Source organism: Thalia democratica, chromosome 5 (assembly GCF_965202585.1).
Source record: "Thalia democratica chromosome 5, ktThaDemo2.hap1.1, whole genome shotgun sequence".
In the NCBI taxonomy this organism is placed as follows: domain Eukaryota; kingdom Metazoa; phylum Chordata; class Thaliacea; order Salpida; family Salpidae; genus Thalia; species Thalia democratica.
This window is the reverse complement of record NC_139169.1, coordinates 57,132,231-57,159,878: the sequence shown is the minus strand read 5'-3', so window position 1 is coordinate 57,159,878 and position 27,648 is coordinate 57,132,231. Positions and strand designations below refer to the sequence as shown.

At 25.7% G+C, this 27,648-nt stretch overlaps 1 protein-coding gene across 1 annotated transcript; it reads right to left on the bottom strand.

Moving 5' to 3' along the window:
- Window positions 1–4,608: 4,608 nt before the first annotated feature.
- On the bottom strand, window positions 4,609–27,423 carry LOC145836661 (uncharacterized). Its single transcript, XM_082944447.1, has 12 exons — window positions 27,311–27,423; window positions 25,413–25,513; window positions 22,316–22,466; window positions 21,407–21,509; window positions 20,394–20,511; window positions 17,655–17,789; window positions 16,304–16,373; window positions 15,809–15,909; window positions 14,425–14,572; window positions 13,057–13,159; window positions 12,779–12,884; window positions 4,609–5,312 (listed from the first exon to the last, which is right to left on the bottom strand). Exons 1-12 carry the CDS (start codon window positions 27,400–27,402, stop codon window positions 5,179–5,181), a joined length of 1,362 nt encoding a protein of 453 aa, XP_082800573.1. The 5' UTR covers window positions 27,403–27,423; the 3' UTR covers window positions 4,609–5,178.
- Window positions 27,424–27,648: the final 225 nt, after the last annotated feature.

Below are 27,648 nucleotides of genomic sequence, written 5' to 3'. Positions count from 1 at the left end.
CAAAATGGAATTTATTTGCATTTAGTTTATTTACTAAATAGGTATTTTAGAACAAACTTACTAAATACAGCACTGTATACACTCTTTTTTCATATAATAACTTGCTGTTGTAGAAAAAAGTTATTATGAAACTGAGAAAAAACCCTAGTCGAATGCTAATCTGTCTTTTTCACATTTTAAAGCCTAAACAGTAAAGCATTTTATTTGTTTTAAAATGTTATACAGGGACTTAACACAAAATTATGTTGTTAAACAAAATTACCAAAAACAAATCTTTAAATATATTTTTGCTCAGCGGGCCACATTTACATGCTCGCGGGCCGCAAAATTTTCTTTCTAGGGCCGCATTCCAATCAAAAAACAAATGTGCTCGCGGGCTGCAGTTTGCCGGCCCCTGTTCTATGTGATAAACTTTTTGCATCTAATCCAAACTTTATTATTTTACATACAAAAATTCTTTAAATTCCAGGTTTTATAGTAAATTTTCTTCGAAATTCCAGGTTTTTTTAAATCTTCAAATTCAAGATTCATTTAAATTTCCAGGATTTTTTGTAACCCTGATGTATTTTTTATTTTAGAGAATTTTTTGGTCATAAGAAAAATTAAGTTTATTTTTTTAAAGACTTATACAAAAACTTTTCCACTTTTATACAAAATAACTATTACAAATTTTCTTAGATTGGTTTACAAATTTATATCATGAAAACGATAAAACTATATTTTAAATATCATTTAAGATCCATTACCACTTAGTAATATCAATAGTTATAAAACAAATAGATTTTTCGTAAATTGTCCTTCTTTATTTGCAAAATTTTTCTGTATATTAAACTTTTACAGGATACATATTTCTTAATTTAAATAAAAACTATTTTTGAAAACCAATTCTACTTGAATAAATTTTTGTTTCTAAAACATAGTGTAAATAAATAAATTTAAAATGGTTTGTAAAATATTCTAAAACGTATTTATGGTTAGTTTAAATAAGATTTTTATAATGTGTAATAACTATAAAATAGTCTGTTAAAAAAAGCTTCTTCATTAAAAAACTATATATTTACGTAGTGGCAATTTTTCTTATGGTATTATTTTTCATAAAAAGTATAGTCCGTACAATGGACCCGCAATTTAAAACAGAAAAGAATTTTTTCGAAATTTCATTATGAAAATTTGTGGGTAGAAAACTCTAGCAATTTTAGTGCTTCAAACTAAGCTGAAAAACTATGTCTAAAACAAAAGTAATGCGAGTTGGTGCAAGGCGATTTTCAGGCATATCGATTAGTTTAAATTTTGATGTGTTTAAAAATCGGAAATCAACTGTTAAATAAAAAACTGTTAAGTAAATTTCTATTATAACATTTTATTGCTTTTTTTTATATAGTTTAAAAAAGGTATTTTACAGAAACTGTTTAATAAGTTTGTTATGTGTATCTAAAAATTTTCTTTCTTTTTTGTAAGATAAACCAAATGTATTTTTTTCGGAGACGAGTCAAATATGATCGAAGACTTTTTAGCACGAAAGATCAAATATGCACAAAAGGTAACTTTTGCACAAAGGTTCATTTTTGCACAAAGGGTCAATTTTGCACGAGATCAAGATATAAAATATAAAAAACGCAAAATAAAACATATATACCGATCAAACGTAAGAGTTAGAGGTAACAGTGATAGTAAACATAAATGAAACAGATGAAAAAATTACTATAAAATAAAGAAATATTAACAAAGGGTAAAGGTTAGGGATTACAGTTGTTAAAAAAAAATAACAACAACAACAAAAACAAGAAAAAAAATACCAGCCAAGGGAAAGGAGTAACAAGATTGGAAAAGGAAAATATATTTAGAAAAAAAGTTTTAACCCGTGCAAAAATGTCTTCGTGCAAAAGTGACCCTTCGTGCAAAACTATCCCTTAGTGCATAAATGACACCTACCTGTTTTTTTTAATCGACATTCGAGTAAACTTTTAAAACTAAAGTATTTTGAGCGCACCGCAAAAATGTATGTTTTTAAATCCTCATATTTGTTAGATTTAACAAAAACTAACAAAAATTTCCCAGTATGCAGTTTTTTTTATAAGAAGTAAAAATTCTAGAAAGAACTAAATAAAGAATTTTTCGAAAACGCTATTAAGCACCTATTTTGAAAATTTCGACTAAATTATTTAAGTAAAATAAGTTATCATTAAAACTTTATGTTTAATATATGCTGAACAGTTACAAGCTGTTATAAAAAATAATTTAATTAAAATATGAGTTTAATTTGCTTTATTTTCAAAACAACAATGTCTATAACATAAAATATGCATAGTGCAAAAACATTGTGTGAGAGCTGCTAATCAAAGTCCGATAACTTTTATTCCACATCAGTTTTAGTTAGTACGGAAAATTTAATGGATATAACCTTAGACTACACTAAAATTAAGTATTTGTAACTATTTACAAATTGACTTTTCAATCTGTATTCAAGATAAACGCGATTTGGGTTCATTGTGGTTCGAAAATTTGTTTTAATTTTTCACAAATAAGAAACTTAGGATAACTAAACAAGAAGTAACAAAATAGTATTTTGGCTTACATTCAATTCAGTCGGAAACAGTCGTCATAAATACTTTTGTTTTACAAAGTGCTTCAGATAAGCAATATAAAATATATATTAGAGTGAAAGACTGCAAAATAAATTTTTATTAGATATATCAAAACATCCCAAAGTGACTTTTTTTGATGTACCTTAAAATTTGTCATTAACAGTAATTATGTTTTTTTACACAGTGCTTAAATTCTAGAAACAATACTAGTCTAGTTTTTAATAAGGCTGTAAACATTGTCACTTTTGTAGCACATTTTACCAACATTTAATTATTTCTTAAATGCTTTGAAGCAACAATAAATCTAATCTTTAAGTAGAATATTAATAATCATACTAAAGTTTACTAGCTCAAAACTACATCTTTTTTACCTTTAGAAGCTTAAATGTTTTTATATAAGTAGTCAATAAATAAAAGCATCAAGGGTATTTTACACTTGAGATATACTACCAATCAAAAATATTTCCATAGAATTAAACTCGTTGGTTGTTTAAAATATCTCAAAGAACATTCTGCATAGCTAGATTTTAAAATATTTAAAACAACTTATATCGTAGGTTAGAATTAATAAAAAAAACATAAATTCTAAATATTTGATAGTAGTTTTGGTACTTTTAGTTTTAAAGCTTAAAAACTAAAAATATAAGATTATACATTACTAAAAGTAATGTTTTAAGATGTTTAAAAAATGTAGTGCTGGCATAAAACATGATAATGTGTAATTAGTCATGCTCGCAAAGTGATTTATATAAAACATAAATTGATTGTTTAGAACCTATTGATCACAAGAATTCATTCTTAAGTATTCTATACATTTTCAAAAATTAGTATAATAAAATGTAAAAAGTTAATATTTTAAACAGTATGTTAAAATTTTGCAAAAACCTAGTTTTTTTAGTCAACAATAGTTAGATAAAACTATATAATAATTTAGATTACAGTTAGATTTGTTCAACCACTTCTATGTACGGTTTGATGGTTTACTAGTAGTTTTTTAATGTATTAATTAAAAGATTTTTTAGGACGAACAAACACAAAAAGCACTTTGATTGTATTTTACATAATTTGTTTCTTGTTATAATTTAATTAAGCTTCTGTAAAATTTTTGAAAACTTCTTCTAAAAACCCTAACTTATAATTTTGTTAAATTTTAAGCATACTATTTTCCTGGGCAAGACATTAAACTTTATGCGTTGTGCATGACTCGTTAACAGAAAGATTTTTTCGTATATCAGGTCCTTGGATGAAACTTTTTGAGCGCTTTTATTGTCGTAAAATAAACCATTAACATTCAATCTGGACTTAATCATTATTAAGTATCATATTTAAATTTTGATCTACAGCTGTTGATTTATCTTTGAAATACAAAACGTAGGAAATCTTTCTAAAACCTTTTACATCCCAACGTTACTATTGATTTTTAATATATTATCCAACATTTACAAATACTAGCTTTTAATCTACGGTCTCTAAGCTTAAACCCTAAATCTTTTTTTAAGACATAAAACGAAGATAAGTGTTTTCCCTGTGTAAATGTGTAAATGTAACTTTCGTAGTAACACCAGTTCATTTCTATGATAATACTATTTTTATTAATATCAAGTTCTCGTTTCTACAACTGTTTAAACTACATATATTTTTGAGCTGTACTTATCAAAGTCTTACATTATTCATAGATTAGCTCATTGAAATTAAATTTTATCTACTCAATTTTTTAATTAAACTGCCTTCCTCTAGTGTCTAGTAAAATAATCTTTTACGTAAAAAGTAAGAATTTAGAAGTGATACTTTTGAAAGTAAAAAATTTTGTAATTTTCAGATATTACCTGAGCATTTTTTATTTCATTGAAAATAACACTTTCTAGCTTATAGTAACCACATATCACTTTTTAACTACAACTTTACCTATTAGACATCTGTTGCTTTATTTTTTAAGCTTTGAAAAATCGTCTTACAATGAAACTAATAAAGGTTTTACAGAACAAGTTTATTATGTGACAATATAATGCAAAAACAACGTCCTTACAGTTATGTCTTGTTGGGAAACAATTTTTGTAAATTTATTTTTCAAAACAATTTATTAAATTTTTACTTTTTCAGTCTAAAAAAATAGAAATTTATCTACATTATGTAGTGAATATTATATAGAAAGAAAGATTAAAATTAAAACTTGATTTGTTAAAATTAATACCAATAACAATTTAAAGAAATTACAATAATGGTTTAACATTAAAAAATTAAACATAAAGTTTTGATAATAAACAGACAATTTATTTTATCTTTATTTTAACTCTGACACCTTGATATAAAATAAATATAAATTTAAACTAACTTAGCATTTTTGCACTACTGTGACAAGATAAATTTGTTACAGGTACTCACAAGCTTGAATTACAATATTCCAGATACTATTTAACATTACTACGTAAAAGTTGTGAGTAAATAAATAAAATCTTACATCAAATATACATCATTGAGTTTTGTAAACAAGGATCATTGTCATTGAGTTAGAAAATTTCTAAACAGTAAATAACCATAATAAAATAAATAGTAGAAAATGGCTTTTTGACAGAAACTTTGCAAAATTTTAATTTTAATCATCTTTTTTGTCAGAGTTTTCAGAATTTTGAATCTTTTTTAACTCACCAACCAATCTATCAAATTCACGTTCCTGTGATTTTTTTTGTGACGTCATAGCTAACAAGCTTGCTTCTGAAGTTTGTTTGTCTAAAAATTTAGTATAAATTAATACCAACTACATCAATTAATAAATGAAAACAAAAGTATTTCCGTATACTAGAAATAAAATAACTGTCTAAATTGTGGCATAGTTTAAAAACATATAGAAAACGTGTGAACTTATTTAATACTTCTTGCTGCAATCGAAAATATTTATAATGAGTTAATGCATATATTAAAAAACTACATGAAACAGAGTGCTCAATATAAAGAGCTTAATTACTATTATTGGTACTCAAGACATAATGATAGTTTACTTGATAACGACAACAACACTTATTTTGGCTTTCCTACCAGAAACTCTGCTCCTGAGTGCAAAGATCTCAAATATTTTGAACATGATTTATATTTGTTAGCTAAGTCTATTGAATTCAGAAAATTTAATTCTCATTTCCAGCAAAAGCTGTCCTCTGACATTAAAAGAATTAAATCGCAAAATGAATTAATCATTCCAAGCGACAAAACTGACCATCTCTATTCAATTAGCAAAAGTAATTACAATAAATTTATGAAAAATTCCTTGACCAATAACAATAAAATAGCTTCTAATGACTGTTTGGAACAAATTAATCTGAAAGCAGCAGCAATAATAAAAGAATTGAGTATTAAAGGTAAACTAAAAAACTTCATCAAAAAAGAGCCTTCATAACAGTCAAAGACCACAAGAAAAACTTCCCTAACTCACTGAAATGTCGATTAATTAATGCAATGAAATCAGAGATTGGAATTATCTCTAAAAATATACTTGATAAAATAACTAGAAACATCAGATCTAGAAACATCAGATCAGAACTAATTTAGTTCAATGGAAGAATTCCTTTTAAGTCATTGACTGGTTCAATAAAATACAAAACAAGAGAACACTAAATTTCTTGAAGTTTGACATTGAGAAGTTTTATCCTTCCATTACAAGGAATGAGTTACCTAATGCAACAAAATTTGCAGAAAGCTATATAAAAATAAGTCCTCAGGGCAAAATAATAATAATTCATTCCTGCATGAGCATACTATCTGACTCTAATGGCATAGAATGGGTAAAGAAACATGACACGAGTAACTTTGACGTGGCTATGGGTAGCTATATGGGCGCTGAGATCAGCGACCTAATAGGACTCAACATTTTATTTGATATATCTGCCGTGAGTAGTTTATTATCTTTTGGATTATATCGTGACGATGGCCTAGCCGTTTTAAATAGATCTAAATGCGAAAGTTTCACTTTTCACAGATTCAAGATTTCTGTAGAATACAACTTTATCCGAACAAATTTTTTGGATATTAACATGAATTTAAGCAGCAATACTTTTCCACCATACAAAAAGGAAAATTAAAATGTAAAATACATAAATAATGGGTCTAATCACCCCAATACAATAAGAAAAGCCATAAGTCCAGAGACTAATAATAGAATAATCAAACTTTCTAGCAACAAGAAGATACTTAATAGCATTAAGAAAGATTTTAACGAAGCACTAATTTTAGGTGGACATGACAAGCTAAAAGACTATGACAAAAATGACCCGAATTGTAACAGTAAGAAAAACAAAAGATAGTATGCTTCACATTCCTACATCACTTTAACTCTCCGTTTTGTAATTATGTAAAAACTAAAATACAATTATAATATCATATAGCTGTTTTCCCAATATAAGAAATATTATCAATTCACACAACAAAAAGATTTTAGAAGCTGAAAACAAAACAAACAGAACTTGCAACTGTAGAAATAAGATAAACTGCCCATTTAGCAGTGAATGCCTTTTAAAAGGAATATAGAAAGCAAAAGTTAGAGGTAAAGAATACATTGGTTCTACAGGAAATTCATTCAAAACAAGGTAGCAACAACACAAGCACAGCATTATTACGAAATCACAAACAACGGCTCGGGTTAAATTTACTACATCAAACAATATTGAGTTCTCCGAAATCGAATGGGAAGTATTATTTAAAATTAACTGCTCAGTTTCCATAAAAACAGACAATTGCACTATATGCAACCTAGAAAGAATGGTCATTGCTGAAGCGGACAGAGATAAAGCATTCAATGTAAGAAATTAACTAACTTCGATATGCCCCCACTTTAGATCTATTTATTTTTGTGTTATTTTTAGTTTTATTTTTGATATTTATTTTATTTATTGCTGTATTTTGTTTTTTGTTTTATATACCATTTTAAGTTTTGTCTATTCAATTTTTTTATTACTAGCAATTTGATTATAAGTTTTTTTTTTTTGAAAATCGTTTTTGCTTAGTTTTATTTTACAATTAATTAATTAACTTCCCTTGGATTTTCTCAAGCACGTAATTACTAATTGATTAATAACTAATTACTCTCTCATTACTTAATCTCATTATATATATTTGTAAGCTTCACCTCGTTTTTATTGCCAATTTAAAAAGCTCTGAAGAACCTTTTAGGTGAAACGGCGTAAGCTTAAATTGACAATTGTTGAATAAATTGTATTTAAATGAGTTAATGCATTGTTAATTCTATTAATCTTAGAAAAAAATTAATCTTAAAGATGTATTTAAAAAAAAGTTATTTCTGACCATTCTAACTTTCACTGAATTTTAAGTAATGTGCTTACTAAGTTCATTTTTTAATTTGTTCTTATGTTTCGAAGAAACACCATAATAAAAACTCCAAGACTAGTGGGGGCTAAAATAGAGATACTCAATATTTTTGAATTTAATTAAGTCAACAATGCAGTACTTCGCTCAAAGAAATTACTGTAGATTATAAGATTTGCTGTAGAGTAGATATGAAAGACAGTTTTCGATAAAATTAGTTTCCGGTATTCGTAACAAAATTAAAACAGATTGAATTTAAATTTAATTACTAATCTAATAAAACTATATGTAATAATTACTTTTAGGCTATATGATGGGGCTGGGTAAGTTTTTTAACAATTTTTACAAAACAAACTTGATCTAATTGGTATTAAATATTTTAAATGTGCTCTTATTTGGTTTTCAGCACGCAGTAAATTTAATAAAAAGATTGTTTTATTGCAATTTGTTATTAAAAAGTTTCTTATACTTTTTTTTATTACAAGGGGCCCATAAAGACTTTATCTGGTAGACAATAGCACTTAAACTAGTTTTAATATTTTGATCGTGTAGAAGCTAGTAAGCTTGCATCACATCAACCTCAACGTGGAGACATGGTCTAGTAAACATATTGTCAGCTTAAAATTTCAACAGTTTATATACGGGTCGGCTGCAGTTGTGAGTTTTTAGTACTATTTTCATTCATAACTTTATGCAAATTTATGCAAATGAGGTAAAGTGATAATACAGAAGAATATTAAGAACATCTATACTCTTAGTCCTTACCTGGGGCGTAGCGTGGTGTTTTAGTCAGGGGGTGCGCATTTTTTTTCTCAAAAAATCCCCTAAGTTGCAACTTTTGTAATTAGCTATAAAAAGATCTTTTTTAAGTGTTATAATTGAAATAAATTCATTAAGTAAAATAAGTTCAAAGCAACTGTTTTAAAAAATAATTATTTATTACAAAATTAAATAATTAAAAAAAGTATAGACTTTATTAGAACTACTTATACTTATACAAATGTAAACTTACTTCGAGGTCAATTTTCTGGGAAATTTAAAAGATTATTAAAAATCTACCTTCTTCTTCATTTTTCAAGCAATCTTTATAAATTTTAGAAAATAATCCTTACTTTACAAAAAAAAAACTTAATTTATGAATTTTGATAATTAAAATAAATAAAAAATTTATTAAAAACTTTAAATTTTTTTTTCATAAAAAATACATTGTTACTACAATTTTTTAAATTCACAAGTAATGTTATTTTATTATTGTAAAAAGATTAAGGGCATAGGGGGGGGTAAACACCCTTTTTTGGTTTTTGACCTTATTTTATATAGTTTTTACTAAGCTACAAGATGCTTTTTACAGAATTAAAAAAATCAAAATAGTTTTTGAGATATAGCCGGTCAAAGTCGAAGCCGACAATAGGATCCTTATGGGAGGCGCAAACTAAAACGGCAAAAATAGACTATTTCACTAAAAATCTATCTTCTCCTACATTTTTTGAGATAACTACCTCAAACTTTCAGGAAATGTTCCTTGATATATTTAGAAAATTCTGTCGGAAGGAATTTTTAAAAAAATAAAAATTTTATATAAAAAATAAACAAAAAAAACAGTTTTTTTTTTGTTTTTTTGTTATAAAATTTTTTTTTTTTAATTTTTTTAAATTCTGTTCCGACAGAATTTTCTAAATACTGCAAGGAACATTTCCTGAAAATTTGAGGTAGTTATCTCAAAAAACGTAGGAGGAGATAGATTTTTAGTGATTTCTAGTTATTTGACGTTTTAGTTTGCGCCTCCCATAAGGATCCTATTGTCGGCTTCGACTTTGACCGGCTATATCTCAAAAATTATTTTGAATTTTTTAAATCTGTAAAAAGCATCTTGTAGCTTAGTAAAAACTATATAAAATAAGATCAAAAACCAAAAAAGGGTGTTTACCCCCCCCTATGCCCTTAAACTGTTAAAGTTTGAAGAAGATTGCTTGAAAAATGTAGGAGGAGATAGATTTTAAACAAAATAGTCTTTCTCGCTGTTTTAGTTTTCGCTTCCCATAGGGAACCTATTATGCGGCCCAACTTTGACTAGTCATATCTCAAAAAATAATTCGAATTTTTTATAACAATAAAAAGCACCTTATTGCTTAGAAAAAATTTTATAAGATAAGATCAACTTCTAAAAAACATGGCTTACCCCCCCTATGTCCTTAAACTACAAATAAATAGTCAACTAAGTATATGCGGCCCAACTTTGACTAGTCATATCTCAAAAAATAATTCGAATTTTTTATAACAATAAAAAGCACCTTATTGCTTAGAAAAATTTTTATAAGATAAGATCAACTTCTAAAAAACATGGCTTACCCCCCCTATGTCCTTAAACTACAAATAAATAGTCAACTAAGTATAACAATTAATGCCTCTAAACATTTTCTCTGTGCACTTTCTAGATAATTTTCAATATCTATTTTATATCAACAAATAGAGTTGTATTAAACTCAAAATAACTCATACTTTTAGTTTGTTGCAGCTTTTAATATACTATCTCTATCTTTTATATAAAAATGTTAAATCTTCAGTATTAAAATTAAAAGTATTAAATTTTCAATTTATTTGTAGAAAAAATCTAAAGAGCTAGTTTTTTTTTTTTTTTTTTTTAACTTCTACATTTTTGGCTATATTACAATATAAAACTGTAAAAATATATCTTAACAAATGAAGAAAATCTGAAATATAAACAAAAATTAAAATTTCATACTACTTGAACTGCAGTCTTGAGTAATAGCAATATCTGGTGTTGGTCTGCTATTTTTCAATTCAAGTTTTTCAACTTCAGATAATTTTCCTATCTGACATACTTTTAGATTTGCAACATTCCATACAATACTACTTTGCATATTTTTTTAAAATAATAATCTAAAAACTAATGAAAACAGATTTTTACTTTTTATTTGGTATTATAAAACAAATTTTCAAAAAACAACCAACTTTGAAGATATCAGGATTGCCTTGCCACTCTTTGAGTCAAAATAACTGTACTGAGTTAGTTTAAAAATATCATGTGTCATCATAAGCATTTTAAATTATTTTAAAGATATTTTTTATTGTTTTTAAACTAATAGAAACTAGGCTCTTAAAAAAAAGCTTTTAAAACCACTAAATTTACCCTGAGTTAACAAAAAAAAAATAAATCCTTAGTCAGCCTGAGCTTAAAAATACTTAATTTTATAAAATATTAAAAAAGTTATCCTGGTTTTAACTGAGTCATACTAAAGTTTTCTAAAACTTCATAGAATCTTGAGTTATCCTGAGTGTGTGGAAAGATTTTACTAAATGTTTCTGATACAAAACAAAAAGTTTAAAAGATAAATTTTTGAAGGTCAACCTTTTCCATGCTTTTAAAAATTCACAAGAAATATAGCTTTTCATTTATCTTGAAATCGGTTTTTCTATGATCTTTAGGGAATAGCATTTTTTAAATACTACAAACAGTGGGTAGAAAGAATTTTTTTTTAAATACCATTTAAACTTGATTTAAAATTAAATAAATTTAAATTTAAAATTAATCAATTAAGACTTTAAGACTAAATATTGATTGTAAAAAATCTGTTTTACAAGTTGCTATAATATTATTCATGATGTGACTGAAGAAATTTTAAAATAACTAGTTACAAAAATTGATTAATTTTTAAACTTTATGGCTGACAGAATAGCAAAGTTTGATTTGTTTGTTATCTTAATAAAAAAAGAAACTACTTTTAATAAAAATTTTAAGTTTAGGGTAATTTTAAGAATACTTTTTGTACAGTGAGATTAAAACTGCAATCACAGTATGAACTGTTTATTTATTATTTGTTTTAATTTTTTTTTTTGTTATTTATCTTTTAAATTATGTTGTTAATATTTTTTGTTCTTATTATTAATTTATTTTTATTTTATTAGCAGTTATTAATTGCTATTTTTACTACTATTTGTTTATTCTTGAATCATTATCACTATAAAACAGGTTTAGCTTTATGGTTTGCTAACAAAATGTTAGCATTTGTCCTTGTAGAAAATTCTCTCATAAGGTTATAATACTGCGGTGCAATAACTGGTTGCGTACTGTTTGAGTGTAAATTCTTATGAAGTTAATGAACTTATAAAATTTTTCCTTATGGATTTTTGCATCAACATTGGTGCACATTTGAAATTACGCATACAATCAGTATACTGGGTAATTTCCCTAACTTGTCACTAATTGGTATTTGAAATTTCGTTTTACTTTTCAAATACTAGAAAAACTTATTTGAAAAACGGCAAATTAATCAGAAAAAATAAACAATAAAGAATAAAGATATTACTTTTTTTTTTACTTCTTTATTTTTCTTTTTTGGGTGGCACGCATGCGCCAGCGTCCCTCCCCACGCTACGCCCCTGGTCCTTACCCAAATATATATAAAGTATATCAAAAAAAAAATTTAATTACTTAAAACTTAAAATAAAAACAAGTAAAATATTAGCCAATCAGAAGCCATCTTAGATCTACAGCCGACGCTTTCTATATTGTTTAATGCAGATAACATTGTGTTGTTTGCGTATTACGTCGGCAGGTAATTCCAGGATAGTTTGAGAAAAAATATTTTTTACCAAAAAAGAAGTTTTGCAAAAATACAACAAAAATGAAGCTTGTTGGTATTGTGATAAAAATGTTGTTTTTTTTTTTTGAAAAACTTGAGTACGTTTAAAATTATGATAAACCAAAGATTTTGAACCAGCAGAATTTTGTAAGTCGCGGGTTGCAGAATTAAGAAAAAAACTAAAAAGTTTTATATGTTACAAACATTCATAGATTTTACGATGTCAAAAACAACTACACATCACTAAAGCTTTTGATCAAAAATTTAACTAAAAACAACCTTTCAAACATTCTCTAATTTCTTTTTTTAATTTATCGATCTCGGCTTCTAAAGATTTTGTTATGGTACTTTGTTCTTCACTTACACCTTCATTACCAATGAGGCTCTGTTTCAAGTTTTTTCAACTTTAACTAATAATTAGTTAATTTAAAAAAATGAAAATAATTATTGTAGAAAGCGCAAAGCACACGTGTGACCTTGCGTTGTTAAAATAAATAAAAAATAAACAACACAAACTAATTCTTCTTTTGTTAAAAATAACTTAATCAAAAATTTACCTGTGCAGCTCTAGATGCACTTTCAGCTTGTTTTATTGCCGCTTCACTTTTAGCTTCCAGTTGGGCATTCAATGTTATCAAACTTATCATTCTGCGTAAAACTCTGTAAGAAAAAAAAAACTTATAAAAACAAATTTAATACTTTTTCGTTACAAACATTTGTAAAAGGTAAAGATTTTTTATTGTTCAAAAAATCAGCTAACAAAATAACTAACAGGCCTTTTTTTAATTTATCTGTTTAAACGTCAATTTATTTTTTGATTATTTAATCGATTTTTATTTTTACTTACTAGTTTTTTGGAGCATTAAAGGTCATCTTATTTACTGCATGCAAACTTATCAAATTTCTAAAATAAAAGGCTGATTTCATCTCAACTGAATCACGGACACTAGTAAATAATTTAAAGTAAGTTTACGATAGTGGCTTCTAGAGCTTTAAATAAAAACTGTTTAAGTTTATATTTTATTTATTTTATAACAATTTGCTAACTTAAATGCTGGAAGTTTTATTTCAAGCACATTAAAATATAAAAACAAAAGTATTCGCTTGTGGTTAATCAAACCATTTTACAAACAAGCAGTTCTCTTTTGGAACTACACAAATCTGAAATAGTCTAAACTAAGGGACAGTCTTACAAATCTAAATGTTTTCTTTAGACCCATGACGATGCAAGTTTTTTAAAGTGCTTTACAAATATTTTGATTCATTTACTTATTGTTTAACAAAAGCGTTGGTAAAATAATTTTTAAACAATAGCAACTACAATCATGTAATGGCTTTTATGCGCATAGAAGTATAAACTAATTACTGTTTTATAAAACTTTTACTAAATGCTTAACAAGTTATCAAACATAATTTAAGTTGAATTTTAAAACACATACTAGATACAAAGTAAATAAAGTTATGACAAAATATTATCATGCTGCCAAGCTGCATTTTTAAAAAGTCTAAAAAAACACAAAAGTAACCGAAAAAATAGCAAAATGATATATACGTGCGTTTAAAGACACTTTTCACTTCAATTTTCGCAACTATAGCAGCTGTAATATTTATTAACAAATTTCTGTTAACATACTTAACACAAATTATAAGTCATAACTTCCAAAGCTTCGACAAAATACTAAGTCTATAGCGTATACTGTATAGTATACAAAAAAGGGTATTATGTATAAAAAGGTTAATATATCATTTTCAAAGAAACTTAACTACTCTATTTTTTTTCAATATAATCTTAGAACAGATACTACCTTAAATTGATACAAGACACATACTTAAATAATGAAAAAATGTTGTTACATTTTCATAACAACTTATTTAAAAACTATGACAGTTTAAGAAAGTAAATGAATTGATTTCATACAACTAACAGGAACAGGAAGAGAGCGAAGCCGGTAACGTACAAGTTTCTCTGCCCGCGAAACATGAGCATCATGACGTGATCCTTGGTGGCGAGATTATCCTGAAGCGACATTGCCTCATCTGATGAAGAATACTTCATCGTCTCCCTCAACGCTCCTATGGTAGGAAGGTTGATTTATTTAATGGTTTTTAATATCTTACTTTTTTTTAGATAATCAATCTATATTAAGTGACAATAGAAGCTAATTTGTTTATTGACTAAAACGCAAAATTAAGAAAGTTAATATTTGTTAGTTCTGATTGCTGAAACAACCGAATTTTAGTTGTAATTTAATCTTTTAATGAATACATATGTCATTCTAGTTATTTCTTTATTAAGTTATTCCTTCTAAAGCTAGTTTTATATTATACACAAGTATCTATCTAGCACACAGCATAACCACTTTATTCAAAAATTTGAACTTAAAAATTTATTATGTTCATAATTATCAATTGTTAAAACTACTTCTGTTTATATAACAACTTACAACTAAAGGTAGCCTGTTTGAACTTTAAAAATACTCTTAACCTTTACTAGAACCAGTTTTAACTATGTTAAAGCAAATGTGTTAACTTCTACCATTAATTTTTTATACATACAACAATAAAAAATGGCTTAAGTTTATATACTGTTATACTAAACTTATTTATGCTAAGTATTTTAATCAAAAATTTTAATTTTGTACTAACTAATTCTTAAATTTATAACTTGGTATTTTTCAATTTTACTCTGTTTAATAATTAACAGCTCTACCAAAGATATTAAGTAGAAATAAATCAGCACTAACTGAACCACAGGACCATAACCATCAATCAATGTTACATTCTGCTACCTAGTTTCGTCCTCATTAGGTAGACATAGTTACAATAAACCGTTGTAGCAATCATGACTATGTCTGCCTGATGAGTTTTAATTATGACAAAAACAGGTCACAGAATATTGAATGGACTGTTTTAGATGGTTGTGCTTGCTAAATATAAATCATGCCTGTTGCTTTTATCATGATAGTTTTATAAACCTTTGTAAATATACTTACATTTGTATAAACAAAGACCCTATACATACATAAAAATTTAACAAAAATCAAACAAACATATCTTTTTTTGTTCACTTAAAACGACTATGCTTCCTTTTTATAAGCCTATTTATATAGTTTAAAAGAGATGAAAAGGAAAATAAAAACTCATTAATATTTGTAGCTTAGTTTTAAAATAACATTAAAATTTAAAACTATTTTTACAATGAAAATTAAGAAAATTGTAAAATTAAAAATAGCATAGATAAAATCAAATAGTTTTTTTGTAAAAAAGCTGACCACGAATTAAAACAAATATTAAGCTGCTTTTGCTTACCAATAAATAGAACAACTAAAACAGCCAACATAGTATTAAATATGAAGCTTCCGTAATCAACTATAACTGCAAGTAGACTTGATTGAAATATTGAAGACCATCTAAAAATTAAAAATGAACTTATTATACTTATAGATCTAAATCAAGATTCTTTCAATAAAGCTTTAAAAGTTATACTCTAGCTATATCTACATTTATGTAAAAAATGATTAAGAAAAAGAGTAGTTTTTTTCATAATGTTTATGTATAAGCTGTTAATGATGTTTCTAAAAATATATTCTAACAAAAAAATTCTTTAAAATATATAACTACTTTGAAAAGTACTCAATTTATTATAATTAATAAATTTATTTAAATTAATATAATACTGCAAAATAAGTTTTATTTAATTATTCTATTGATATACATTTTACTAAGTTGCAAGTACTATCAAATACGTAGAAAATATACATATAAAACGTTCTATAATTGACAATAAATTTTTAATCAATTAACCTTTTGTGGCTGATAAACCTCCAACTGAGAATAAATCCAAGGGCAAGTTCAAAATACAAAAACGTAGCCACTAAAGTCCATATTAGAGCCATTATTACAACGTGTTTTATCTACTTGCTAAAATAAATTGAAACAGTTTTCTGAACAAATAAACGAATAAGATAGAAACTTTTATAAAAATAGTACATTATACATTAAAAAAATTGTATAGAGTAAATACAAGCAAAAGTAAATACAAGTAGTAGAATAATAAATTATGTACTTATCTTTACAAAATAAAACTTTTTTACTTTCCTATCATATGTTTTTTTGTTACCTCGCAACAATTCCACACAAATTAAAATTTACAAATGTGCAACGCAACTGCAAATGTGCTCAACTTATCATTCAAGCATGAAGTTTAACTGTCTATGTATAAATATTATAAATGCGTAATTTTATTCTTTATAATAACGTGTTCGTTCAAAGTACACACCATTCAATCAAAAACTAAGAAACTATCTTCTAAAATGGATTTTTTACTTATGTCATCAATAGCTATTCTACCTACTTCTTTTGCTTATTTTGGTAGTATTTAGTATAAAATTATTTTTGAATGTTTTAAAATAACACAATTTATGCAATAAGTCTATGAAATTTGCATAGTTTGTCAATAATATACAAAAGCTGATGCGTTAAAGCACATACACTTCTTTTTTCTTTTACAATATTTACTCATTCAACTGCTAATAACTATTTTGGTTTCCTAAATTTCTAGCAAATAGAAAAATCTACATAACTAGTTTACCTATTTCTTAATTAAGGTCTTTTTTAAGTTTACATAATTCTGAAGTACAAATCATGCAAATATATATACAGCATTATTGACTCATGAACTACATCTTAATAGTTACATAACAAAATAGATATACAACAGATAAAATAGTTACTTCAAAATACAACAAAGTTTTAGCCTACATAATTTTTTATTGAAGAAATAAAATTAAACTCAAGCTAGTGGACTTTTAGTATGACATTAAACGAAAAAGTTATATCTGTTTAAAAACAACTATAAATTTTAAAAGAATAATATAAAACGTTTTGAAAAGCTGATAAAAGCAAAGAAATGCAAAATAAAAAACTTAAAATATAAGTTACTGTCATAATAACAAAGTCACAGAAAAATTTCTTGTAAAAAATAGTTGTACAAAGTTTAACATAATAAATTATAAACCAAGTTGTCAGTATATACAGAGATGACTCCCTTAAAAAAATTTTGAATAAAAAAAAGCCTTAACAACACAACTTATTAGTTAAGTCGTTAGTATCAGTAAAACACGTGACTATATATAACACAAAACAGCTCATTTTTAATCGTCTTTTTTATCAGTAACTGTTTGTCCCTGCTGAGCTTTTTCCAGTTCCTCCAACAGTAGATGGTATTCTTTTTTCAATCCTTCCGACTGCTTCTTCATTGCTTCAACTGATGCGTCCGCTTCCTTCTTTGCTGGAGTTTTAATTGTAAATTAACATTTAAATTTAATAAGGTGCTTGTCTTTACTGATGATCAAGTTGTTAGTATAAGAAAATTGTAAATATATTATTTTTTCATTGAAATCTAGTGATAATGTATGATTACATACAGTTTAAAAATACCTTAGAATTTGCACTTTAACGAACTTTTTTATCGTAGTTCAACAATACCTCAAGAACTTTAATTCTTAAAGATTTCGTACAATTATCATTTTCCAAGGCTTGTACGCAAAATTTTTTCAAATTTAGCCAGAAATTTCTTAATTTAAACCGATTTAGACAAACATTTTCTCAAATATTGCACTTTGGGTCGATTTTGGCTATTAGGGGGTCGGTATTAATTAGCTAGGGTAAAAAAGTAATATGTAGTTAACTAGTAATGGGGCGATATCTAGTAAAAGGAGAATTTTTTTATAATTCTACCAAAAGGGCGTTTGTAAAAATGAGTTTGGGAAACCCTGACCTAACTTTAACGGTCTCATTAGAAAGTTTTAGATTATTAATGATAGAACTTTCTAGTAAACTTTAGTTTTTAATTTCAAACTATAAAAAAAACTTTGAAAATATCATTTAAAGTTTCAATTTTCAAAAATTGAACTGTTGTGTAACTGCAACAGACATAATTAACAAGTATTGCTACAAAAATCAATTTTTATTTTACATATTATTTTTAAAAACCTAATATGGATTTTATAGAACTTATGTTCTTCTATTAGTAAAAGTTTATACTCAATTGTGTTGATAACAACTTATAAATTTAAGCCACCGTGTATCTCATAATCAAACTTAACTAATAAGCACTTTGCGCTTTAATATAGAATTTTTACCTTATTTTGTGACTAAGTCGTAACGCGTTTGAGTACAAAAATTGTTGCAGACAACTTTAAAAATTTCACTAGACATAATGCGCAACACAATCTATTTTGAAAGCACAGCGTTAAGTAAAAATTATTAAAATAAAAACTTTTCAACTTCAATTCTAATATAACTATCTCGGCGTCGGGAAACTGGATTTAAAATACAAAACAAGTCTTTTAGGAAAAAATGTTGAAACTTAAGAAAAACCCTTTGTCAAGTACACTTGTTTTCAAATACGTCTTCTACTATAATATTGAAGTAATTGGTAAAAACTCTGTTAAATAGTATAAAAACATTGAAAAGATGTCTTAAAGGTTTTATTAGAAAATTTTTTTGATCTATACAATAGATTTTTTTTGTCAATTTGAAATTTTACTACTTAACATGTAAAAGTTGTTTAAAATTCCAGGTTTTTTAGTGATTTTTGTTGAAAATTCCAGGTGTTATTCAAAAGTTCTCAAATTCCTGGTTTTTTTTCCTAAATTGTCTAATTCCAGGTTTTTCTATGTTTCCACCTAAAGTGGCAACCCTGCAATCAACAAATACATATACTAATGACAGATATAACATAGTAAGATAAGTTCAATGAATCAATTCAAAACAGTTTAATATTTTTCATGGGTGTTACGGATTATTGATAATTTTAAGTTTAACAAATGAAATTTAGTGCATAAAACTCAGAGTAGGTGAGTGCATTTATCTGTTTAGAAGGATACCGCATAAAAAGTATAAATTTAGAAGATTACAGTTTAAAAATATAAAAAAAAAACATTGTAAGAATTATTTAATAGGTCAAAGGATTTTAAGCTACTTTAATAATCGCACAGCATCTATTCTCCTTGTTAAAGTAGAAATATTTGATTATTGTTTATTCAAAATAACCAAATATATAATAGTTTTACAGTATATTTTCAAATATTTTTATTTTATATTTTTTCTCTTTTTTTAAATCATATAAAAATTAACTTATTTGCAAAACTTTGGATGAATTTTAAAATTAAAAACTTTAGATAAAAACTTAACCTTTTAACGTAAAGTTAGATACATATTTTATGTGTATATAATGTTAGATATATGCGTGTATAAAAATTCTTTAATTTTTTGTGATAGTTGTTTTTTTTTTAGAAAAATATTTAATGTTGTAAAGTGTAATAGTCTAATTTTTCATAGAACTTTTTTGTTTTAAAGTTCAAATTTTTCTTTTTTTTTTCATTTTTAGCTCATTATAATTTTGATTAAGTTTGGGTATGCAACTCGATGACCGAGAGGTCTTTTTGCTATCCAGGTCATTGAACAAAAAAAAATTGAGCAATTTTTTTTTTGTTTTAGTTCAATAAACTAACTAACAGTATTAAAAACTTTTAAGCATAAAAAAAGGTTGAGCATACATCCAGTATATCATAAGAACTTACTCATATTATTACAGGGTATAATATATAAAAAAAATTATAACATGCTTTACTTTTTTTATAACATGAAATATAGATTTCCCAAAGAAGTAGCTTTAAAATTTTTGAAGAAACGAGCCAACAATATTTTTACTCATTGTTATTAAACTATTAACTACAAAAACTACTACAATATTTTTATATTTGGATTTTTAAAAAGTGGTGTTTAACCAATAAAACTATTTTTAAGTTTATTTCTCAAGTTGTAAAATTTCCAGTAGTTCAGTACTAAACTTTATTGACTTGTTTCAATATTCTAAAATTATATTTACCCTTATTAGCATCTTCGAGTTTTCCCTTCAATTCTGCTAAGGTGGATTCCAACTCTTTCTCTTTCTTATCATTTGATGAAGAATTAGAATCTCCAGTTCCTCGTGAATCAATAAGACTCTAAACATTATAAATCATACTTTTATTCACTAAGAATATTAAACATTATCAAGAAAATGTAACACTATAACATAATTATTTAAGCATATGAGTTCAAATAACCAGGTCAAGTTATAAAAAGTTGCTTGCTAGTTTAAACATTTTGTTCCTCAAACGCAGAATTTTGAAGTAACAAAAATTAAGTGGTACCTAAGTATTAATATACTGATAACTATAGTTTTTATTTTAAAATAACTTTATAAATACCTGCAGGACAATCTTCATATAATAAATATTTTATACAACTATTTTTTAAAGACTTGAAGTATTTTTAAATAAGTACTAGATTGAACTTAAAGTCACAAAATAAAAAAATATTTATATATATAATAGTATATAAATAAAATAAAAAAAGGTTTAAAAAGACTAGAAATATATATAACATAACCAAATTAAATCTCAATGTAAGCCATTTCACTTAAAACATTTTAACGTTAGATTACCAAATACCTATATCCACCATATGAACTAAAACAAAAAATGATTTGCACATGTTAAAAAGTAATTAAGGAGAAGACAAACTTCAGATTCTATAAAACTTTTTTTTTTACCGAAAAGATTTTTAGCAAACCTATAGCAAGATTATTGTTTTAGTTTTGATTTTCCATTCAGTCAAAAATATTCTTAAGAAAAAAACACTATCTGTTTACAATTTGATATAATTGTACGCTTGAAATTAAAAAATTACTAAGGTTATGAAACTTGTTTTATTTGCCATTTTGGAAAAATCTATAATATAACAATTGCTAATTTGTTTATTTAATTTTGCCTACCTTACTGGCGTTTCTAAAAATACAGGATTTTAGATAAATATAACAATATAAAAGATAAAATAATGCTTATTCTATTTATAAACCTGAGCAGTTCTGCTAGCACTTTGAGCTTGTTTCATGGCAGCTTCACATTCCGCCTCCTTAGATGCACCTGACATTATCAAATCGACAACTCGCTTCAGCAGCCTGAAATATTTATATATTACATTTAAATATAATGAGTTTACATAGTGTATAACGAAACATATTTAATTTTCATAAAAAATTAACAATAACTTAAATAAAAATCAAATGATATGCATGTTTTGTATAATCAATTGAAGGAAAAAAAAAGTTTACATATTAGTCTTAGTCTGATGATTTTAATTATGCAACTATTAATTTCAATACTGAGCTAATTCATTAATAAAAAGATACAGCTCGTTTTATGTACATTAAATAAACTTGACTATGTACAAAATTGCAGCTCAGACGTATTTTCAATTTAAAGACTAATGAGGTTTTCTATAAAATTTTATAAAGACATTTAACTCACAACTTAAATTTATAAAGAAAAGTAATATGGTAGAAATTTTTTTTTGGTTTTACGTGATAAATTTTTTAAAGACTTTAAAAATATTCAAGCAGTTTTAAATTACATTCAAGATTTATGAAAGCACAAAAATATTGAATAAAACAAGTATTATTATAAAACCACCCACAATTGTCTCGTAAATTGTTACTTTTTAAGGGCTACATGTAGAAGTTTTGGCTTACTGTCTGTGGTTAGGTTGAAATAACTTTATATTACAAATATTAGATGAAACCTATACAAGCTCCAGACAAAATTTAATTACCTAATAACTTTTTAATTAACACTTACTTAATTTTTAAGATTCATAAAACTGATGATACTGCACATGAAATTTAAAAGTTTATAGAGCTGATAAATAAACACGATGAAAAAGCAAGTATTCACTTATGTTATACAGCCAATCATGTAAAAAATTAACCAGTGAAGAAATAGAGCGAAACCGCTAATGTACAAGTTCCTCTGCGCACGAAACATGTTCATCATGACGTGCTCCTTGGTCATCAAGTTGTCCTGCAGGTTGATGACTTGCTTCTCCGCCCTGCTGTACTTTGACGTTTCACGGAGAGCATCTACAATGTTTTAATTAAAATGATGATAAAAGTTAATAAAATGATAATTGTTTATGACACACAGAGAGAAAACAAACAAACTTGAAATAAATTTGTAAACAGTGCCAATTTGTTCTGACATTATAGTTGGTGCATAGTACAAATTACCTTATATACCATTATCTCACATAAATAATTGGTACATTTTAATTTCATCCTTTAATTCTATTAAACAACATATTTTTATATGAATTTGAAAAAAATGATGGACGTTTGAATTTCTCCACACCCAATGACATCATCCTAAGTCACCCCTGGTTGTAGGTACCACTAAATTAGCTAAAATAAAATTCAAAACTTATGTGAACTTAAAAATAATACTTTTTTGAATTTCTGATATATTGCTTGAAAAATTAAACTTTAAAATTTATAACTAGTTTTGTTTTATATACTTTAAGTTAATTTCTTTAAAAGAAACTGTGTTAAATAGTATAAAAATATTTAAAAGATGCTGTAAAGTTACTTCAAATGTGTTTTTTAATTAAAAAAACTTTGATGATGACAAAAAAATCTTATTTATATGATAATTTTTAAATTTATTTATTCACAAAGGCAACAATGTTTCACCCCTAAGGGATCTTCAGGCCTTATTCAAATAGAATTCTATTTGAATAAGGCCTGAAGATCCCTTAGGGGTGAAACATTGTTGCCTTTGTGAATAAATAAATTTAAAAATTAATTTTGTCTCCAAAACTAAAATTGTCGAGACCTGTTGTGCCCAAGGAATAATCCTTGCATATATTATTTATATGATAGATTTTTTGTGTCAAATTGAAATTTTAGTACTGAAAATGTTAAAATTATTAAAAATTCTAGGTTTTTCCAGGTTTTTTTCAAAATTTCTCAAACTCCAGGTTTTTCCAGGTTATTTTTGCCTAAATTGTAGAATACCAGGTTTTTCAAGGTTTTTCCAGGTTTCCAGGTTAAGTGTCAACCCTGATAACAGATATAAGATTATTAAATCACAACTAAATAGCTCTTAATTATATAAGTTTATCTAGCTGTGTATAGAAAATAAAGAAAAACTTATTGATGAACAATAAAAATGTACAAGTATGTCTAAATATATATATATATATATAAAATAAGGTGTTCAAACTTAAACACCTTTTACTGAGCCCACTTGAAGGGCTTTTAAATAATTTATTGAAATGGCAATTTTATAAATTCTGGAACATATGTTTCATAAAGACAAAGAAGATTGTCTCTAATCTTCAGCCAGTTCATATTTAAAATAAAAAGCACTTTGGTAAACAAAGATGCAAAAGTTTACAAAAAAACAAAAACAATATGACGTAAGAATTGAACATTGTACATTACAAATATTCAGTACAAAAATCGATCTACCATCTAACTAATCAAACAACCAAAATTAACGAAAACAACAGTTAATTGACTATAAAATACTTCAAAATTTGTTGTATTTTAAGAGAAGCTTTTTCATATGTCAACAAGACGATATAAATTCGCTCCTCTTATTTAAACAACCTTCCTTTTCTAACGCATACATAACGGCTGTAGATTCTTTTAAGCACAGCCTACAAACAGGGTTGTTACCATCTGCTATTGGCTGTGCTCTTTTTATCACCTCCAAAGTTAATTTAAAATCAATGTTTTTGCACTTAAGGCCGCAAACATACTTCGAAAGCTCAGTTTCATTTTCTTATACACCACCTTTAAAGGATTTTTTATGGTTGGCATACCGAAATCTGAATTGAGTGGAGCATAGGGGGGCAATTGCCGGTCAGAGAACATTATTTACAAGGCAACAGTTTACTCTGACCTTGAAAAGAAATTCTACATCGGCCTATGCTCCACTCAATTCAGATTTCGGTATGCCAACCATAAAAAATCCTTTAAAGGTGGTGTATACGAAAATGAAACTGAGCTTTCGGAGTATGTTTGCGGCCTTAAGCGCAAAAACATTGATTTTAAATTAACTTGGGAGGTGATAAAAAGAGCACAGCCAATAGCAGATGGTAACAAACCTGTTTGTAGGCTGTGCTTAAAAGAATCTACAGCCGTTATGTATGCGTTAGAAAAGGAAGGTTGTTTAAATAAGAGGAGCGAATTTATATCGTCTTGTCGACATATGAAAAAGCTTCTCTTAAAATACAACAAATTCTGAAGTATTTTATAGTCAATTAACTGTTGTTTTCGTTAATCTTGGTTGTTTGATTAGTTAGATGGTAGATCGATTTTTGTACTGAATATTTGTAATGTACAATGTTCAATTCTTACGTCATATTGTTTTTGTTTTTTTGTAAACTTTTGCATCTTTGTTTACCAAAGTGCTTTTTATTTTAAATATGAACTGGCTGAAGATTAGAGACAATCTTCTTTGTCTTTATGAAACATATGTTCCAGAATTTTTAAATCGCCATTTCAATAAATTATATATATATATTGTTTTTTGCTGACTTTAAATTTTATCCTATTTATAAACTTAAACTGATTACGAAATAAATTAGCTTTAACTAGTCTTTGTACTTATTTTAAAGTAGGGTATATATTTTAAATATTTTAAATGAAAAGGAAAAACTGATCAGAGTTGGCCCTAAGTTATAAATAACTTATTATATACAAAATTTTATTAAAGATACTTGGTTCAAAAATATTCAAACTCTATAACTATTGTAATAAGTTAGAAATATATATTTGTAATAAAATTATACAAAATAAGACAAACTTTTAACAATTACAAAAATAAAACATGTTTAGCTGCAAAGGTAAAAAAAATAAATTTATAAAATTATCTTTTTATATAAAATGTACATGAGAAAACTAGAATTTAAAAATTTATAAATATACTAGAGTATCACTTAATTGATAAAGAAGTTTAATTTAAAAAATAAAATTAGATTGCAAAAACCTAGCTTTATTCAAGTTAATAAAAACATTACTAACCAACAAAAAGGACAAAAAGTACTGCCAGCATTAAATTGAAACCTGTAGTTGCATAATCAACTGATTTCCGTATAAGCCCTGATTTGAAAATACTAGACCACCTGTTGTACATTTAAACTGTAAGCAATTTTATTAAGCCCTATACAATTATTAATTGCTATAATGTTAGTTGAATTCATATTATAGATATTTAAAGTAAATATTTTTTAACTTTATACTACATAAAACTTGTATACTGCTTACAGTAAATAATTCATATTATAACTAAATTATGTCTCTAAGAGAAGTTTTTTTTTAGTTGTAGCTTAGGCAGATTATGAAATATTCAAGTTTTACTAATGTATTTTAAGCATAACTTCAAAATAAAAAATATTTTAAAATAAGTTTAAACTAAATATTGATTGTTCATTTTAATATAGACATACTAATTGTATTAATACCCATATATTAAAATCAAAGTTATAGTTTTAAGATTTCAGTCTATTTTTTGTGTAGTGTATTTCTTAATGCAAAGTTTAAGTATTTTAAATTTAAATTCTAACTACTTTTTAATTATTTAGTTAATTACTACTTATCATTTTAATTATATATGTTTTCTGAAAATAGTTAAGTTTTAAACAGCTAAATAGTAATACTAGTCTAGGTCAGGGTTTCCCAAACTCTTTATTAAATTGCCCCCTTTGAAGAAATGAAAAAAGCTATTGCTCCCTCGAACAAGACTACTCAAAGAAGTACATTTTAAGCAATTAAGACCTTTTTTTTGCGCTTTATCTGAAATTCAAGAATACCTAGTGTAAGTTTCAAATATACTATTAGAACACCTAAGACCTTTTTTTTTTTGCTCTTTACTTACAACTCTAGAATATCTAGTGTAAGTTTCAAAATTACTATTTTTTCGCCCAAAATTTTAAAATTGCCTCCTACCCTTTCGCCCCTTTACTAATTTTTGCCCACTATGGGAAACTCTGGTCTAGGTTTTAAAAAACTGAGGCAATTAAACTATTTAAACAATGTATTTCAAACTTACTATAATTTTTACACAAAACTTATAAAGTAAACTACTCTTTAAGTATGTTAAATAATAGGGTTAAAACTCAACGTTTACCAATGAGTTTAAAGAAACTTTTTTCTTTGCAAATTCTTAAGTTTAAAAAAGGTTAACTGTTAAGAGCATAGGTAGATCCACCTTGATTTTTACAAGTTGATTTTATTTTATTAAATTTTATCTTAGCTATCAGACACTGAACTGTTTAAAAAAAACTCCAGTACCTTTTGAGACATAAGCAATCAATGTTGGTAAGCTTAATAGGTTCCTTAAGGGCACAAACTTAAAACACAAAAATAAAAAAGACTATTCAACTAATAATATATCTTCTTCACATTTTATCCAACCTTTTTTAATTTTCATACTAAATCCATTACATAAATTTTATCTTATTAGTGCAAAAGTTTTTTGTTAAATAGAAGTATTACTTGAAAAAAACTTTTTTTTTTGTTTTTACTTTTAAAACTAAATTTTTTAATTTGTAAAAATTCCAACACTGAATGTTTTATACACCATATAGGAAATGTTTCCTGGAAATTTGAAGTCTCTAGCTTAATAAAAGAAGAAGAAAGATTTTGTGTGAATTTAAAAATTTCGAAAAAATTGGCTATGAAAAATTGCAGTTCATTCTATTGTAAAAAAACTTTTTTTTAGTTGTCTATATCTCAAAAATTTATTAAATTAATAAAAACTTACTTACAGTTTATACTTTTAAGCTCTCATATAAGGACCAATGAAAATTTTTGAAAAGTACTTCTTTTATTAGCTATTTATCTAAATTTTACTGCATAAAATATTTTAATTGGTTGTTTTTTTTAATTTATAAATATAACGTAAAGCAGAATAAACAAACCTTTTGTTACTGATAAATGGAAGTGTCAGTAGAAAACAAAATCCAATTTCAAAGTATAAGTAAAGAGCTACAATTTGCCAGTGTAAGGCCATTTTTATGACTTTTATATAAAATAAACTACAAAAAAGATAAAGTTTGAATTTACAACACAATTTTTTTACATTTTAGAAACTTAATTGGGTAGGATTAAAAACAATTATTAACTTTGTTTTAACAACTATTAAGTTGTTTTAAAAATCTTTACAATTTAATATACTTAAAGTAACATATTTAAGAGCATAGGGGAGGGGTTAAAACTTTTTTTCACAAGTCTTTCTTATTTTGTTGATTTTTTACCA

Bases quoted from the DNA above. Each gene is read 5' to 3' on its own strand.
- LOC145836661 (XM_082944447.1), bottom strand. From the start codon at position 27,402: ATGGCCTTACACTGGCAAATTGTAGCTCTTTACTTATACTTTGAAATT. The intron at 16,374-17,654 runs AAAAATGAGCTG...TATGGACTTTAG, and splicing joins TACTGATAAAAAAGACGATT to TGGCTACGTTTTTGTATTTT. The intron at 12,885-13,056 runs GTAAATTTTTGA...AACTTGAAACAG, and splicing joins GTGCATCTAGAGCTGCACAG to AGCCTCATTGGTAATGAAGG.